This window comes from Battus philenor, unplaced genomic scaffold (genome assembly GCF_028537555.1).
Source record: "Battus philenor isolate CCGP_79_NKW_IND1 unplaced genomic scaffold, ilBatPhil1.0.hap1 SCAF_30, whole genome shotgun sequence".
Lineage (NCBI taxonomy): Eukaryota > Metazoa > Arthropoda > Insecta > Lepidoptera > Papilionidae > Battus > Battus philenor.
In genome coordinates, this window is record NW_027181694.1 from 570,459 (window position 1) to 585,963 (window position 15,505).

Below are 15,505 nucleotides of genomic sequence, written 5' to 3' on the forward strand. Positions count from 1 at the left end.
AAAGAAGTAACCTACTGTAATATTTTAGTAGAGGAGGAGAAGGAAGGAAGGTAGTGTGTGTAAGGAAACAAGTAAGCCAGGAGAGTGTAAGATATTGTGACGAATAAAAGACTGTGGAGAATGTAAGGATAGAAAGAAAATAAAAATAGGATTCAGAATAATGTTTAACATGAAACAAGACCCTGTCCTTACCTATATAGAAACAAACGAGTAAATTTAAACTTAAAAATGGGTCAAGGCATCGCAAAACTTTACTTCTACACCAGGACGTGTTTTTTTAATATAAATGACCCAAGACTTATACACTTAGGATAATTTACAATCATCACTCGTCTACGTCATGGGAAGAAAGACAAAAGAGCACAATTTGAAAGAAAAAAGAAACCTAGAGGCAATTTGATATTGTCTATATTGGTATCTTTGAATTTAAAGCTAGAGTTCCAAACGCGTACTTATCTGAAAAAATCTCAAAATATCCACCCATGTCACTCATCACGATATCTCTAGAACCATAAGGTTTAGAGGCTTGAAGGAATATTGCATTCGCAGAATTGAAGTCATGTAGGAAATTGTACTTGGAAATTTTTGAGTTTATTTATATGAAACTTGTCCAAAATATTTTTGTAAAGTCGATGGGATTGCAAAATGAACGAAACCAAAAACTTGGGATCCAGTGCAATAAGATTTATTAGTAATAATCTGGAATACTAGAATTATGGATTTTGGGAAATTTCCCTCGCATTGGGTCCAGTGGCATTCATTAAGTTCAGGAACTGGGTAGACAGCTAGTAGATTTACAATGCAGATACGTTTTTAACATTTACTATAAATTTTGACAATAAACAATAAAAGCCTCAAATAACGCCGCTGCGATATACACTGCACCGTTACATCACCATTGCATCTGATCACCAACCGTCCGCCCATCATCGCATGCTAAACGTGTTCGTCTGTCCGCTTGCATGTGTAGACCAGCGACGATCTAGACACGGACACGGAGTTCGAACCAGTCGAGGATATGACCATGGAAACCAGGAGCAGATGTAAGTATCAATATTTAAAACAGGACTACCCACATAACAGCTCTTGCGGGTAGTCCTGTTTTCGTTTTAGAAATTTTACGTTTACCTACATAATAATTGGAAGCAAGATGAATAAGGTATTCGGTCCAATTTAATATTCTTATCGGTTCCCATGCGTGGGCTATCGGCTAATACTTCACACGATGTTTAAACTTTTTTCTTGATATTTATATCAATTATTACCATTATATCGCGTCGAATGAGCAAATCTCTGCTAGCTATCTAGGCTGCCTTAAATACGCCATTACATCGATCGCCATCTTGATATATTTCTAAAGGTGTTGCCATATATTTTCTCGAAATGCTTATACATATTGTGCAATTTTCATCAAAGTACCAATCTTCAAAAGCTTGAACAGTTGGCAACATTGAAATATTCGATCTTCACTTTACTAAGTTAGAGTAAACATATCATTGCTCTCGAAGCGATACAAGTTGTTTAAAAAGGTATGTAACTAACCATCAAAGTATGTTATTCCATTAAAGATTAAAAATATATAACTTAATAGGTTGGAAAAAAGGTTCCTTCATTTCACATTGTTACGAGATAGGGTGGTGCTCAATTTCAAATTCCACTTACTCAATAATGTCTTTATTCACGGCACCGCAATAACAAATAGACAAGAATGTATATTGATTATTCGTGTAACATTCCATAAGGAGTTTAGCCGTCAGATACGATAAGGCTCTCTGGCCTTCCTCAAGAGCGATTCTTAAATACAGCTGGCTGGTTATTTCTAGAGAATTCGATGCCGGGTGGGGAAGTAAAAAAAAATTAAAGTAACAAAGCCATCTGAAGAACGAGCGTCTAATGTAGTCTGTACTTTATTTTATCTCACCACCTGCTAGCTGCTATAACTTAATTGCCGGAATTACCATTAATTATTTCGATGCGTGCCGTCAGCCCCGATTGGTTGGATCGTATTTTCTTCCTTTGTTCCCGGCGGACACAAAGACTTTGTTAAATATTTGCCAGGTGGTCATAATATGAAAATTGGAACATTAATTTTTATTTCAAAAACTATTTAATCTCTTGTAGGTTGATGCGAATATTGTAGAAATTTTGAGATATATAGATAGGTACATGTTATTTGAGAATTTTAAGGAGAGACAAAACCTTTTTTCCAATCTATTACGTTTCCATAATCGCTGTGCTTCTTTTTATATTGCATGTATGTGTTGTTTTATCATTAATTGAAGGTAGTTTAATATAATAAGAGATATAATTTGCATGATTAGGTATATGTGAATAAAAATTAGTTTTTGTCTTAATACTTTGAGTCCCAGAAATGGTTTTACTGTGTAACTTTCATAATTTAGGTGATTCCTACAAATGATGATGTCGTTTAATAATCTTAAAACGTTCTAGAAGTTTCTATTGTGGCTTCGTTGACAATTTCACAATCACTACACGTTCCATCAAAAGGAATGGGACAAGCGGATTAGCTAGCTGAAGTGATAATAGGCAGACCTCATAGAACAGATGGCCGCTAGAGCCTTAAGGTTTTGCAGTGTAGATCATAGATAAACAAGCGCAACGTAACACGTCCACCCACAAATTGGACAGACGGCTTGAAACCACTATATTAGAAATTTCTGGGCATATCCATGTCCAGCGATGGACATCTTACGTCTGAAATAATAATTGTAATATACAAGCTTTAAACTTGTGTCGATCCAATGACTTGAAAATTTTATATTGAATCCTCATACAACGCGCATTTCGATCGTGTTAAAGGAATAATCAGTGTATGAACAAATTAAATCAAATTGATGAACTGGTGTTGTTGTTTTCCACAGCAAGCGCTCACACCGGCGAGCATGGGGTTGATGAGTATCCCGACATCAGCGGTATCACCAACGCCAGGGTAAGAAGGAATTTAGACTATATCAATGGAAAGTTCCAGAAAAAAAACGTATTATCAGTCATTAATCACGAAATATTGTATTACAATGCAATTTATTCAAGTAAGCTTATTCGAATTCGAAAGCTAAGTAAGTTTATTCGAATAGCGACCACGTGCTGGTAAGTAGACGCAGCGTTGATAGCTCTCCCCCCCCCCCTCCCTGGCCAACGACATAATCAAGGTTGTGAGAAGTCGCTGGGACTTGGAGGAGGCCTGTGGCTTGCAGTGGGCGCCTGTCAGCTGAGATGGTGAAGAAATTGGGTAATTTTTTCTATGATGGTATATTTAAGAAAGTAATTTGAAGATAATCATCAAAAGGATCCTCGTGTTGCAGGAGGCCATGCGAAAGATGACAGAAGAGGACAAGCGCAAGATCCTGCAGCAGGTGGAACTCTTCAGGCGTGAGAAGATGACCTTCGACAACGAGGTCGCCAAGTGGGACGACGCTGGGAACGATATCATCATGCTGGCGAAACACATGTGCATGATCATGTTGGAGATGACTGACTTCACCAGGTCTGTGAATTTATTGCATGGGTTTTTAGGGGGTGTCCAACCCTTATTGCTCTTGGAACCGACAGCTGTTGGGTCCGAAAAGTTCTACAGTACACCCAAAGAGAGGGGGGGGGTGCACTGACTACACAACCCTTGTCGAAGGATGTGGCCGGATGCGAGCAGAGGAAGACCAGTGATCCTGGTGATATTTGCTGGAGGTCTTGCAGGGGGTTTCTATCGGATGACATGATAAAGGTGAGGGTTCAGATATTGCGGTTGAGTATATGATATCCGCAATAATCTCCTGCAACGGTTTTTCATTGCGATGTCTTCTGGTCGCTTTCATTGAAAAAGGTTGAAACGCTGGAAGCAAGCGCTGCAAGATATAGGCATCCCTCAAAGATTGCACCGATCACGGCTGTCGCCTTTCCACCAAGTGATGAGTCTCCCCACGCCAAAGTATTTATTTACTTTATTGGAGATAAACAGTAACAAAAAGTAGTAAGAAAGTACAAACTAGAAGCATAGACATATAAAATTAGTTACAGTTGTTACCTTATAACTATCTCACTGAAAACATTTAATGATTTATGTTCAAACAATGACAGAACAAGTAAAAACATTACTAAACAGGGGTCAAAGATTATGGTTTATAAACTTATATTATGTTTGTTTATATATCTATATCATATATTTATATTATGGTTTAAACTGTATTGTGTGTACTCAATAATTTCGAACGAAATAGTCTTTTAAAAGATACGAGAGAGCACGAGAATATATCAATATCACTAATATATGAATTGTGGAGGTCATACATTCTGTATAAGGTTGCACGTTTACCGATATTTGTCTTTGCCGTTGATAACAAAAAGAGAGATCTAGAACGCGTTCTTGCTGCAGTAATATTAATACTGGAATTTTCTTTCATATAGATGACACGAAGTGGGACTTCCATTGACTGTCTGGAATTTCTTGAAGGTTTTCTTCCATCTTTTGTATGTAGTACTGATGGAGAATTTACCTTGATACTGATTTAGCCCTCTCGTGCGATAGCCGAAGGTCCAGTCATTGCAGCAGTCACTCAATGTAGTGTCCGTTTAGACCAGAGTTCCCCAAACTTTTTTGTGTCGTAGACCCCTTGCCATGTTTTTCCGTGTTGGGTAGACCCTCTACTTACCTGATATTGATTTCCTGTAAATTTCTATCTGCAGTAAAGTTTAGTGTTAAAAACTTAAAATATAAACACATGTTAATTTATACATTTATTAATTGAATTTAAATTAAAACTACTCAACATCAAATTTTGTATCTGTTATGTAAAATATACGTAACATTAAATAAAATGGTAAATAGATTCAGGAAACGAATAAACGTATTTGTCCCACATTCGTATTTATAGAGTGACGAATTGAACAAATCAGTGCAAGGTAGCGAAGCTCTGAGACTGCGACTCTCAGGTTTTTACAAGTTCAAAATGTATTGCGACCACAAAGCGAATACCAACATCCTACAACTTACACAATTTTTTAAACATATATAATATTTTTTTTTACTTTATAGGTACTTTTATAAATAATGTAAATGTTTTGATATTATAAGATAGTATGATGTAAGTAAATAGGTGGTACTATCAGTGTATGTGTTGAGATCCACTATCGTGGACCCCCATTTTTATTTCATGGACCCCCAAATTTTTTTTTCCGACGTAGACCCCTTGCAGGTTGTCATAGACCCCTAGGGGTCGATATAGACCACTTTAGGAATCACTGGTGTAGAGGATCAGAGGTCTAATAACTGATTTTACGAATTGTTTTTCCGTTCAGAGGTCGAGGTCCGCTTAAAACAACCATGGACGTGATCAACGCTGCGAAGAAAATCTCCGAAGCCGGCACCAAGCTGGACAAGTTGACGCGTGAGATAGCTGAGCAGGTGGGTACTTGGGAATTCGATGAAGTTACCTATTTTTAAAGAGACCGATTACGGTTCTCCATTCGCATTTAGACGCTTTTAAAGTGACAGTTCAACATTGTAACTGTGATAATGTGGGGGTAGAAATTTCTTCATGTAGCCGTCTTCATATTGGCAGCGCAAGTTCGAGGGGTGATGTGAATTGGGGAGGGGTTCTCTTTCAGTGCCCGTCTAGAGGCTGAAAAGAAGAAAAAGAAAATTATAAAGTTTGTTAAGCATTGGGTTAAAATAATGTCCCTGGTGTTGGATTCCAGTGCCCCGAGTCCTCGACGAAGCAGGACCTGTTGGCGTACCTCCAGCGGATCGCACTGTACTGCCACCAGATACAGATCACCAGCAAGGTGAAGGCGGACGTGCAGAACATCTCCGGAGAACTCATCGTGAGCGGGGTGAGTCTCTACTGTTACAGGTGATGGTACACCTGGGATATCTTCAGGAAGAACAAATGCCTGCTGCAGCCTTTGGTTTTAAAGTTGAACAAATTTAATAACATATCAAAATTGTGACAGACACGTGATATATACTAGAGATTGATAGCTCGCGAGCTAAAGACAAGAAAGATATATATCTTTGCAAAAGATATATATCTTTGCAAAAGATATAATCACTCTCCAGTGCGCGCGTTGCAATTGTATTTCTGTCTTTGTACTTGTAACGAGTTGCGGCTCAGAGTTAGAGAGAGATGGGCTTATGTAGCAATTTACACGTAAAATAAATACACGGATAGCTACTGCATGTTTGTATTAAATGTAAAACTACGAATTTTCGTAACGACGACACTCAACACGTGTTTCAACCCTCCACCGGGCATCTTCAGGAGTTATGTTACACCTCCACTGCATGTGCGGAAGTGGCTAAATATTGGTCCTTTTCTTACTTAGGATGGACTTTCGCAACGTAACGCCTGATTCCATTAAATATTTCAGAGTGTTTACTTATGTATAGGATGATTGTAAACTGCACTATCTTTAAGGCTTTTACAACTATAACCAATCATACTGTATTTAAATTCCTAATTAAAATTGGAACCACCTACCATCTGTATAGTTGCAAACTGTAAGTTGTAAGTGAACTTTATATTCGTCTCTTCTTCTTCTTCTTCTTCCTTCTCTTTTCCCTTTATTTGGGGTCGGGTCTCCTTATCAATTCGCGCCAGGCCACTCTATCCTGGGTTGTCTCTGCATCAAGTTGAAGGGTTTCCAGTTCCTTTCCGATATTAGACCATCACGTAGCTTTTAGACGCCCTCTCCCTCTTGGGAATTCTGGGAGGCTTAAGGCAGTTTTTACCACACAACTTTATATTCGTCTAGCGAAATAAAATACTTCTTCAATAGTATATATATGGAATATTATATTTCACAGTTGGACAGCGCGACTTCACTGATCCAGGCGGCGAAGAATTTGATGAATGCGGTCGTCCTGACGGTGAAGGCTTCCTACGTCGCATCAACTAAATACACTCGACAGGGCACCATCGCTGTGAGTTGATTCTTTTTTAATTTCTCACACAACCACTAAAACTAACCTAACTTAACCTAACCTAACCTAACCCGTTTTTGTAATACCCACATTCCTAAAACTGTAGAAAAATGATAATACCTAATAAAAAAATTGTAAACAAAATGATAAATGTTAAATAAAAGAAAAAATAAATATATTATACAACTAAGGAATTAGGTGACGGAAGAAAGGAATCGGAAGAGAGAGAAATGGAATGAAAAGGTAAGACAAACGGAATGTGGAAAGTGAGAAATAGAATGAAATAACTTGAGATGGATGAATGTAGAGTGCGGGAATAAAATAGATAAGAAGAAATGAGCCTGTTCTTCCACAAGATAAAGGAACGAGTGCATCTAATGCAAAACAGTGCCATAAAAAAAATCTGTTTTTGTATGGTTAATAAACCGCTGACCTGCATGCTCAGTGTAGGATATAGGACCCTGTCAAAATCGTCGGAAAATGTTGAATGTAGACCGTTTCCAACCAGTCCAGGAAATATATGGGGGAAGGATGTCCAGCGCAGGGGTTGGACAGATGATATTGTTGAGGTCGGCAGACCCTGGATGTAGACCACTTCCAACTGGTGTTATCGGAAATCTATAAGAGGGATTTATGTCCTGTGTAGAGGGTTCAGTCACAAGGTGGACAGGTGGAGTTTTTAAGATCAGAAAACTCTGGATGTAGACTTCTTGCAGCTGGTAATATATGAAATCTGGGGGGGGGGCATGTCCGATGTAGGGGGTTCACCAACATGGTGGTCAGGTGACATTGTTTAGGTTGGAAGAAGCTGGATGTAGACTTCTTGCAGCTGGTGTTATATGAAATCTGGGGGAGGCCCATGTCCGATGTAGGGGGTTCACCCACGTGGTGGTCAGGTGACATTGTTTAGGTTGAAAGACGCTGGATGTAGACTCCTTGCAACTGGAGTTATATGAAATCCGGGGGAGGCCCATGTCCGATGTAGGGGGTTCACCCACGTGGTGGTCAGGTGACATTGTTTAGGTTGAAAGACGCTGGATGTAGACTCCTTGCAACTGGAGTTATATGAAATCCGGGGGAGGCCCATGTCCGATGTAGGGGGTTCACCTACGTGGTGGTCAGGTGACATTGTTTAGGTTGAAAGACGCTGGATGTAGACTTCTTGCAGCTGGTGATATATGAAATCCGGGGGAGGCCCATGTCCGATGTAGGGGGTTCACCCACGTGGTGGTCAGGTGACATTGTTTAGGTTGAAAGACGCTGGATGTAGACTCCTTGCAACTGGAGTTATATGAAATCCGGGGGAGGCCCATGTCCGATGTAGGGGGTTCACCCACGTGGTGGTCAGGTGACATTGTTTAGGTTGAAAGACGCTGGATGTAGACTCCTTGCAACTGGAGTTATATGAAATCCGGGGGAGGCCCATGTCCGATGTAGGGGGTTCACCTACGTGGTGGTCAGGTGACATTGTTTAGGTTGAAAGACGCTGGATGTAGACTTCTTGCAGCTGGTGATATATGAAATCCGGGGGAGGCCCATGTCCGATGTAGGGGGTTCACCCACGTGGTGGTCAGGTGACATTGTTTAGGTTGAAAGACGCTGGATGTAGACTCCTTGCAACTGGAGTTATATGAAATCCGGGGGAGGCCCATGTCCGATGTAGGGGGTTCACCCACGTGGTGGTCAGGTGACATTGTTTAGGTTGAAAGACGCTGGATGTAGACTCCTTGCAACTGGAGTTATATGAAATCCGGGGGAGGCCCATGTCCGATGTAGGGGGTTCACCCACGTGGTGGTCAGGTGACATTGTTTAGGTTGAAAGACGCTGGATGTAGACTCCTTGCAACTGGAGTTATATGAAATCCGGGGGAGGCCCATGTCCGATGTAGGGGGTTCACCCACGTGGTGGTCAGGTGACATTGTTTAGGTTGAAAGACGCTGGATGTAGACTCCTTGCAACTGGAGTTATATGAAATCCGGGGGAGGCCCATGTCCGATGTAGGGGGTTCACCCACGTGGTGGTCAGGTGACATTGTTTAGGTTGAAAGACGCTGGATGTAGACTCCTTGCAACTGGAGTTATATGAAATCCGGGGGAGGCCCATGTCCGATGTAGGGGGTTCACCCACGTGGTGGTCAGGTGACATTGTTTAGGTTGAAAGACGCTGGATGTAGACTCCTTGCAACTGGAGTTATATGAAATCCGGGGGAGGCCCATGTCCGATGTAGGGGGTTCACCCACGTGGTGGTCAGGTGACATTGTTTAGGTTGAAAGACGCTGGATGTAGACTCCTTGCAACTGGAGTTATATGAAATCCGGGGGAGGCCCATGTCCGATGTAGGGGGTTCACCCACGTGGTGGTCAGGTGACATTGTTTAGGTTGAAAGACGCTGGATGTAGACTTCTTGCAGCTGGTGATATATGAAATCTGGGGGAGGCCCATGTCCGATGTAGAGGGTTCACCAACATGGTGGTCTGGTGACATTGTTTAGGTTGGAAGACGCTGGATGTAGACTTCTTGCAGCTGGAGTTATATGAAATTTAGTGGAGGCCTATTGTCCAGTGTAGGGGGTTCACCAATGTGGTGGTCAAGTGACAATTTTAAGGTCGGAAGACGCTGGGTGTAGAATTCTCGCAGCTGGTGATATATGAAATCTGGGGGAGGCCCATGTCCGATGTAGGGGGTTCACCAACATGGTGGTCAGGTGACATTGTTAGGGTTTGAAGACCCTGGATGTAGACCCATTCCAACCGGTGTTATCGGAAATCCACTTGGGGGGAGGGGGGTAATGTCTAGTGGACTTCCAACAGCTGAAGTAATGATTTTCTGTGTATTTTGAATAAATTCATTTATAATAACATTAGATATTGTAATTTGAATACTGAAGTTTTGCCAGTTGCTTTTTCTTAGAGTTGTGTGCGAAGTGAAAAGTAAAGTATGATATATATTTGTATGGCATTAGGTATATTGAACTGCTTATATATAAGTTTTGATGAAATATATACAACTATTTCTTGCTTCGCTACGGGCGGGCGCGGCAGGGGAATTATGTGAGTTTTTGTGCATGCCATGCATTCGCATTACGCATGCATGTATGCATGTGCATGATCTTAATTTTATATGCACATAATTTGTGTTTAGTCTATAAATCCTAATGGTTATAAGTTAAGTGCACATTCATAATGATTAATGTGACATTAAAACATCCTTCATGAATGTGATCTATAGGATCTATAGATCAAATACATGTGATCTTATATGTTAAGAATAATCTCAGTTCGCTTTATACATTCAGATCAACTTGTAATCACTAAATTTAGATAGTAAAGAATAAATTTAGATGACACTGGCCAGTTAAATGATCTATAGATCCTTGATGGTAATGAGTAAATTAAGTTGACACTGGTCAAGTAATTGTTCAATAGATCCTCATGATAGAGACCAATTTTAAATGACATTATTCGTGTATATGATCTATAGATCCTTGGCGGTAATGAGTAAATTAAGATGACACTGGTCAAGTAATTGTTCAATAGATCCTCGTGATAGAGATATATGATCTATAGATCCTTGATGGTAATGAGTAAATTTCGATGATAAGGGCAAAATAAATATTCCATAGGTCCTCGTGATTGAGACTAATTTAAAATGACATTATTCGAGTTTATGATTTATAGATCCCTGAAAGTATAGAGTAAATTTAGATGACAATGATTAAATAAATGATCTATAGATCCTCGAGATTATACCTAATTTTATATTACATTATTCTTGTATATGATCTATAGGTCTTAGTTATTTATGTTGACTAGGTAAATTATCTTTATATCCTCGTGATTGCCAAACCACCTGCCAAGCGTGGCGATTATGATACATCCCTATATATCTTTGACCATATAAGCCTTGCGGCGGTCATCCATGGGCTGAAACGATCTTCCTTGAGAGGGTTGTCACTCAGGATTTAAAAACACTATCTGTGAGATATTTTATACATATACAAATAAATAAAATTCAAGTGTCTGTTTTTATATTAGAATAAACGTTTTTTTACTAAACTTCTATGTGTAAATATACGGTATATGTACCAAAATTACATTTTTAAATTTATCTGTTTGTATGTCTGTTCGTTCCGGCTTATTAGTGCAATGGCTGAATCGATTTGGACAATCTTTCACTGGCAGGGTAGCTGACGTAATAAGGAGTAACAAAAAATTTAAACTTAAAAACTAAACTTAATATATTTTTTTAAAGTCTAGACGAAGTCGCGGGTACAACTAGTTTTTTTTTTAATAATATTGTAACTTATATATCTATGATTCTAAATTTAAAACATTATATATTCATAATCACTAATTGTATACATTAATTTGAAATTATAACTGACTTTATTTTTACGACAGAAATATTTTATGTCTACCCACACGTAGAACTTGGTTTTGCTTTTTTTAATCTTCGCTGATATGAGATGACTGCGCAAGTGTTTTTACATACCGCTTAAGATTTATTTGCAAATGCGATATGTTCATTGCATGTTCATTTATTATTTACTTATATGTATTTGCACTAATATTTATTATTCAAACTGTTTCCTTTGAACACAGTATGTTAAATATGTGGGTAGTTTTGTATAATAGTCTGAGAGTAATTGTGTATGCCGCAGTCGCCGATAGTGGTGTGGCGGATGAAGGCGCCGGAGAAGAAGCCGCTGATCAGGCCCGAGAAGCCGGAGGAGGTTCGCGCCAAGGTCCGTCGCGGCAGCCAGAAGAAACAGCCCAGCCCCGTGCACGCGCTCGCAGAGTTCCAGAGCCCAGCAGAGAGCGTCTAGGTAAGTTAACTTAGTCACAGCTAGATGCTACGCCGATCCGTCGGAGTCGCGGGAGTTTAGGGTGGGGGCCCTAAACTCCCACTAGCTTCGGCGACTCTGAGACGGACGATGGTTCGACGTGGTCTCGAACCATCGTGATAGTACCACGAGGGTTCTGGGGGTAGCGTATCCACGCATACCCCGGGACGGGCTATCGAAAAATAGCAAGGCGCAAGGGAAGACCGCGTGGCGATCCCTGACCGGGAGATACCACGGTCCCCCGTTTAGCGCAGAGGGCGACTCCCGGGGGGGGGGGGGGTTAAAGGGTAGGAATCCCACATACCCCTGTCCTCCCCCCAGAGGCAGGGCTTGTTGAATACCCGAAGATTTTCCCCACCAAAAAAAAATGTCACAGCTAGATCCATGTCATCCAACCTAAAAGGCTTCCGGAGGCAGAAAGTTCAGGTAATCCACCAGCGTTGCAACTGAATTCAGGTCCTGGATGCGATCTTCTATGTTATTCACCAGGGTTATTGCTGGATCCAGGCCATCTGATAACCATGTTACTAACAGATTTGTATAGCCACGTCGATCATGTCTAGGTTAGAAGCTAGGGTTGCTGAATCTTGGTTCCATGTCACAATCTAATCACCATAGTAGTTGGTGAAATCCATATCCTCGGGAAGTCTAGTTGAGTCGCCAAGGTTGCTGTTGCTGAGTCAAATCAAATTACTTGACCACCATGGTACTCCTAAAGATCCAGAGCCTCAAGGTAAATCACCAGTCGCTACAGGATCCAAGTCATCAGGACTCTCGCAGAGTTCCAATAGCCTAAAGCGTCTTTATGGGCAATTAATATGACTAGCTGGACCAGCTCCCGAGAGAACTTTCCAACCTATTTTACTGTTCAGAAGTACTCTAGATCAAGTATTCGACGTTGAACCTGGTGATCCTAAGAAGTCTACTACTGTACATGGCGCTTCTCGTATATATTTCCAATAAAACGGGTAAGAAGCGACCTGTATCCAGTACTTCATATTGTAAAACCTTGGCTTTACCTCACAGGATCATCATTTTAGTCATAGAACGTCCACTGTTGGACATAGATCTCACCCGTAAATTTACGTTGATAGCCGTTGGAAGCGGCCTATATCAGGTGGTTTCTGTCGGCTTTGATAAGGTCCTGTATCCACATTGTGAATGGACATCCCATGCTGGGCTTTCTGGCCTATGTTCTTCACTCCAGAAACTCGAGGTCTTGGGCTGCTCAAAACCACTTGCCCACACTGACCTATGTCACTGTAAATGCCAGCAGACAAAAACAGCATTTTATATTTTTTTAGATATAGATTTACCGTCACTCCATTATTATTTTTTAATAATTTATTTTCAGATACTACTCTGGCATCAACATAAGCGACGGCCGTGTGAAGTGATATCATTTGGAATTTATAATTTTGTAATACCCGCAAAATACCCACCGTTTAGGTTGTTGGCACACAATTTATGACTACCCTCGATTCTGATTTCAAATTTAACATTAAATTATTTACATTTAAACTTTTATACGATTGTATTAGGTACTAAATGGATTTTGACGAAAATTTTATCCTTTTGAGATAAATATCAAGATAAGTGATATCTGAGGGTATTCAGAAATTCACTCACATATGAAAATTAACAAGACCAATATTTGATTTTTAAAAGATTCAAGTGGTATTTCCTATTACATAAAAATGTAAAGATTGACTTGGTTGATAGGTGATTTTATCTTATTTATTTAAATGCAAAAAAATATCTATCTAACTCATGGAAACGGCTTTTGAAATAAATAGATATTGAAACCAATTTTAGTAGTACCTACATACTTTAAAAAAATATTTCATTATATCCAACATCTAAACTTTTATATTCAAATTAACACAATTGTCCCCGTATAACACGGTACTTTTATAACGCGGTTTCGTATCATAACATATGATTCCGCTCTATGATGCGGGGATTTCACGAAATACTTTTAGTAGTGTGATTTCATTTCCAATATGTTTCCTTCACAGCGTTTTTTTCGACCAAAGTCCAATTAGAAACTACGGTCAAATTGAACATCCCCTATAAGGCATCTTTCATCATAAAGCTACTAGGGTTCCAAACACACTCATCTTAGAAGAGTCTAGAAAAAAGTAAATTACACATAATAAAGTCACATGAACGTGTTATACGAGAATGTTCATACAAATTGACTAATTCATAGTGTTATAAGGGGGATTAGGTAAATGCAATATATTAAATCTATTAGTTGACAATTTTTAACAAATAAAAGTGCAATCCATACTAAGCCAACTCTTACTTTTTGGGTTAATATTCGTTCTCTAGTGATGAGGGCGTTAGTGTGCCAACTACCTAACTATACAACCTTATGTAAGGTTATTTTGCCGTCTTTTTTATCTCGGCAGTTGTTTAAACGGGAAAATGGTGAAGGAATTGACAGCCATTACTTTGTTTGCGCGGGAAAAGTTGATATTTATTTATATACAAGTGTGTTTTATATTTATTCGAATGCAAAGGCATGATGTATCGATGAAATAGTCGGCCAAAAATTAATTCTAATTTCAAAATCTTTCCCTCGCAAACTGAGTGATTTGGTTCTCTCCTTTGCAAAGGCAGCCAAACTTTGACAAACGTTTATAATGCGTTATATATTCGATTTTGTACTTTAGTGTTATTTGATTACATCCTTACAGGTTCACGTCGGTTTAATGTTCGAAATTCAAAAGCACCAATATGCTCTTTATTTATATATTTATTGGAAAAAAAATACCTAACATATATAAGAAGAAAGAAGTGACCATTTATGTCTGAAAATTTATATTTAGCATTTGAAAAATAGTTGAAATTTCTGACATATCGAAATACACCTCATATACTCATGCTAATTAACATTGAGAAGCAGTTTATTATTACTGTGATTAAAGAGCGTAGGTATAAATGACTGGCTTAACGAAACCCACTAGGTCATATAGTTCACAGAGCTTAACCAAACACACTGCATATACACAAGTAAATAATTTGTATACCATCCAAAAACGTAACTGAGTTTCGGGTATAATTTTGATAGTGAAATAATTGGCCGATCGAAACTCACTATTATTCAGAGTTTACTGCGTTTCTGGAATAAGAGGCGAACTACTAAAATGACTAGCCTATATGGACATCACCACATATGCACTTAGGTTTTACTCTTCTACGTGAAGAGCAAAATGTATTATTAAATTTTGGATACAATAGCTTAGTAAAAAAAACTGGCCTATCGAAACACACACCACTACTCACACCGTCAAAGTTTACTTTCCTAAGTTAATAAGGAAAATGTATTATTAAATTTTGGATAGAAAGGCTTAAGTTCAAAAATAATTGGCCTATCAAAACACACATCACTTCTTAACCCCCTCCCCCCTACCACACCTAGTTTACTTTACTTTTAATGTATAACTAAATTTAGGGTATAAAGGTTTAGACAATAAAATAACTGGCCTATAGAAACACACTATCACAGATACTCGAAGTTATGGAGTAACTGAGTTTCTGGTGTTAATAACAGAACCGTAAGGTTTAGAACAAATTTTTCTAGTGCAATTTGTGAAGAATTTACTGACTAGAAAATAGTATTTGTTTTATATATATATGTGTGTATATTTATTTATCAATTTTCTTTTATAACACCACTTGAGTGTTTGTTGAATTCCGTATATTATATAAGGATTATATA

The 15,505-nt window shown here is 39.0% G+C and overlaps 1 protein-coding gene across 1 annotated transcript in view; it reads left to right on the plus strand.

Moving 5' to 3' along the window:
• Positions 1–13,279, plus strand: part of alpha-Cat (catenin alpha) — a 93,838-nt gene extending 80,559 nt beyond the window's left edge. The window contains exons 18-24 of the mRNA XM_068771088.1: positions 2,883–2,950; positions 3,324–3,505; positions 5,311–5,416; positions 5,710–5,844; positions 6,818–6,934; positions 11,596–11,760; positions 13,133–13,279. Coding sequence (XP_068627189.1) covers positions 2,883–2,950; positions 3,324–3,505; positions 5,311–5,416; positions 5,710–5,844; positions 6,818–6,934; positions 11,596–11,760 — 773 coding nt within the window. The 3' untranslated portion in view covers positions 13,133–13,279. The remainder of the gene's footprint in view (positions 1–2,882; positions 2,951–3,323; positions 3,506–5,310; positions 5,417–5,709; positions 5,845–6,817; positions 6,935–11,595; positions 11,761–13,132) is intronic.
• Positions 13,280–15,505: the final 2,226 nt, after the last annotated feature.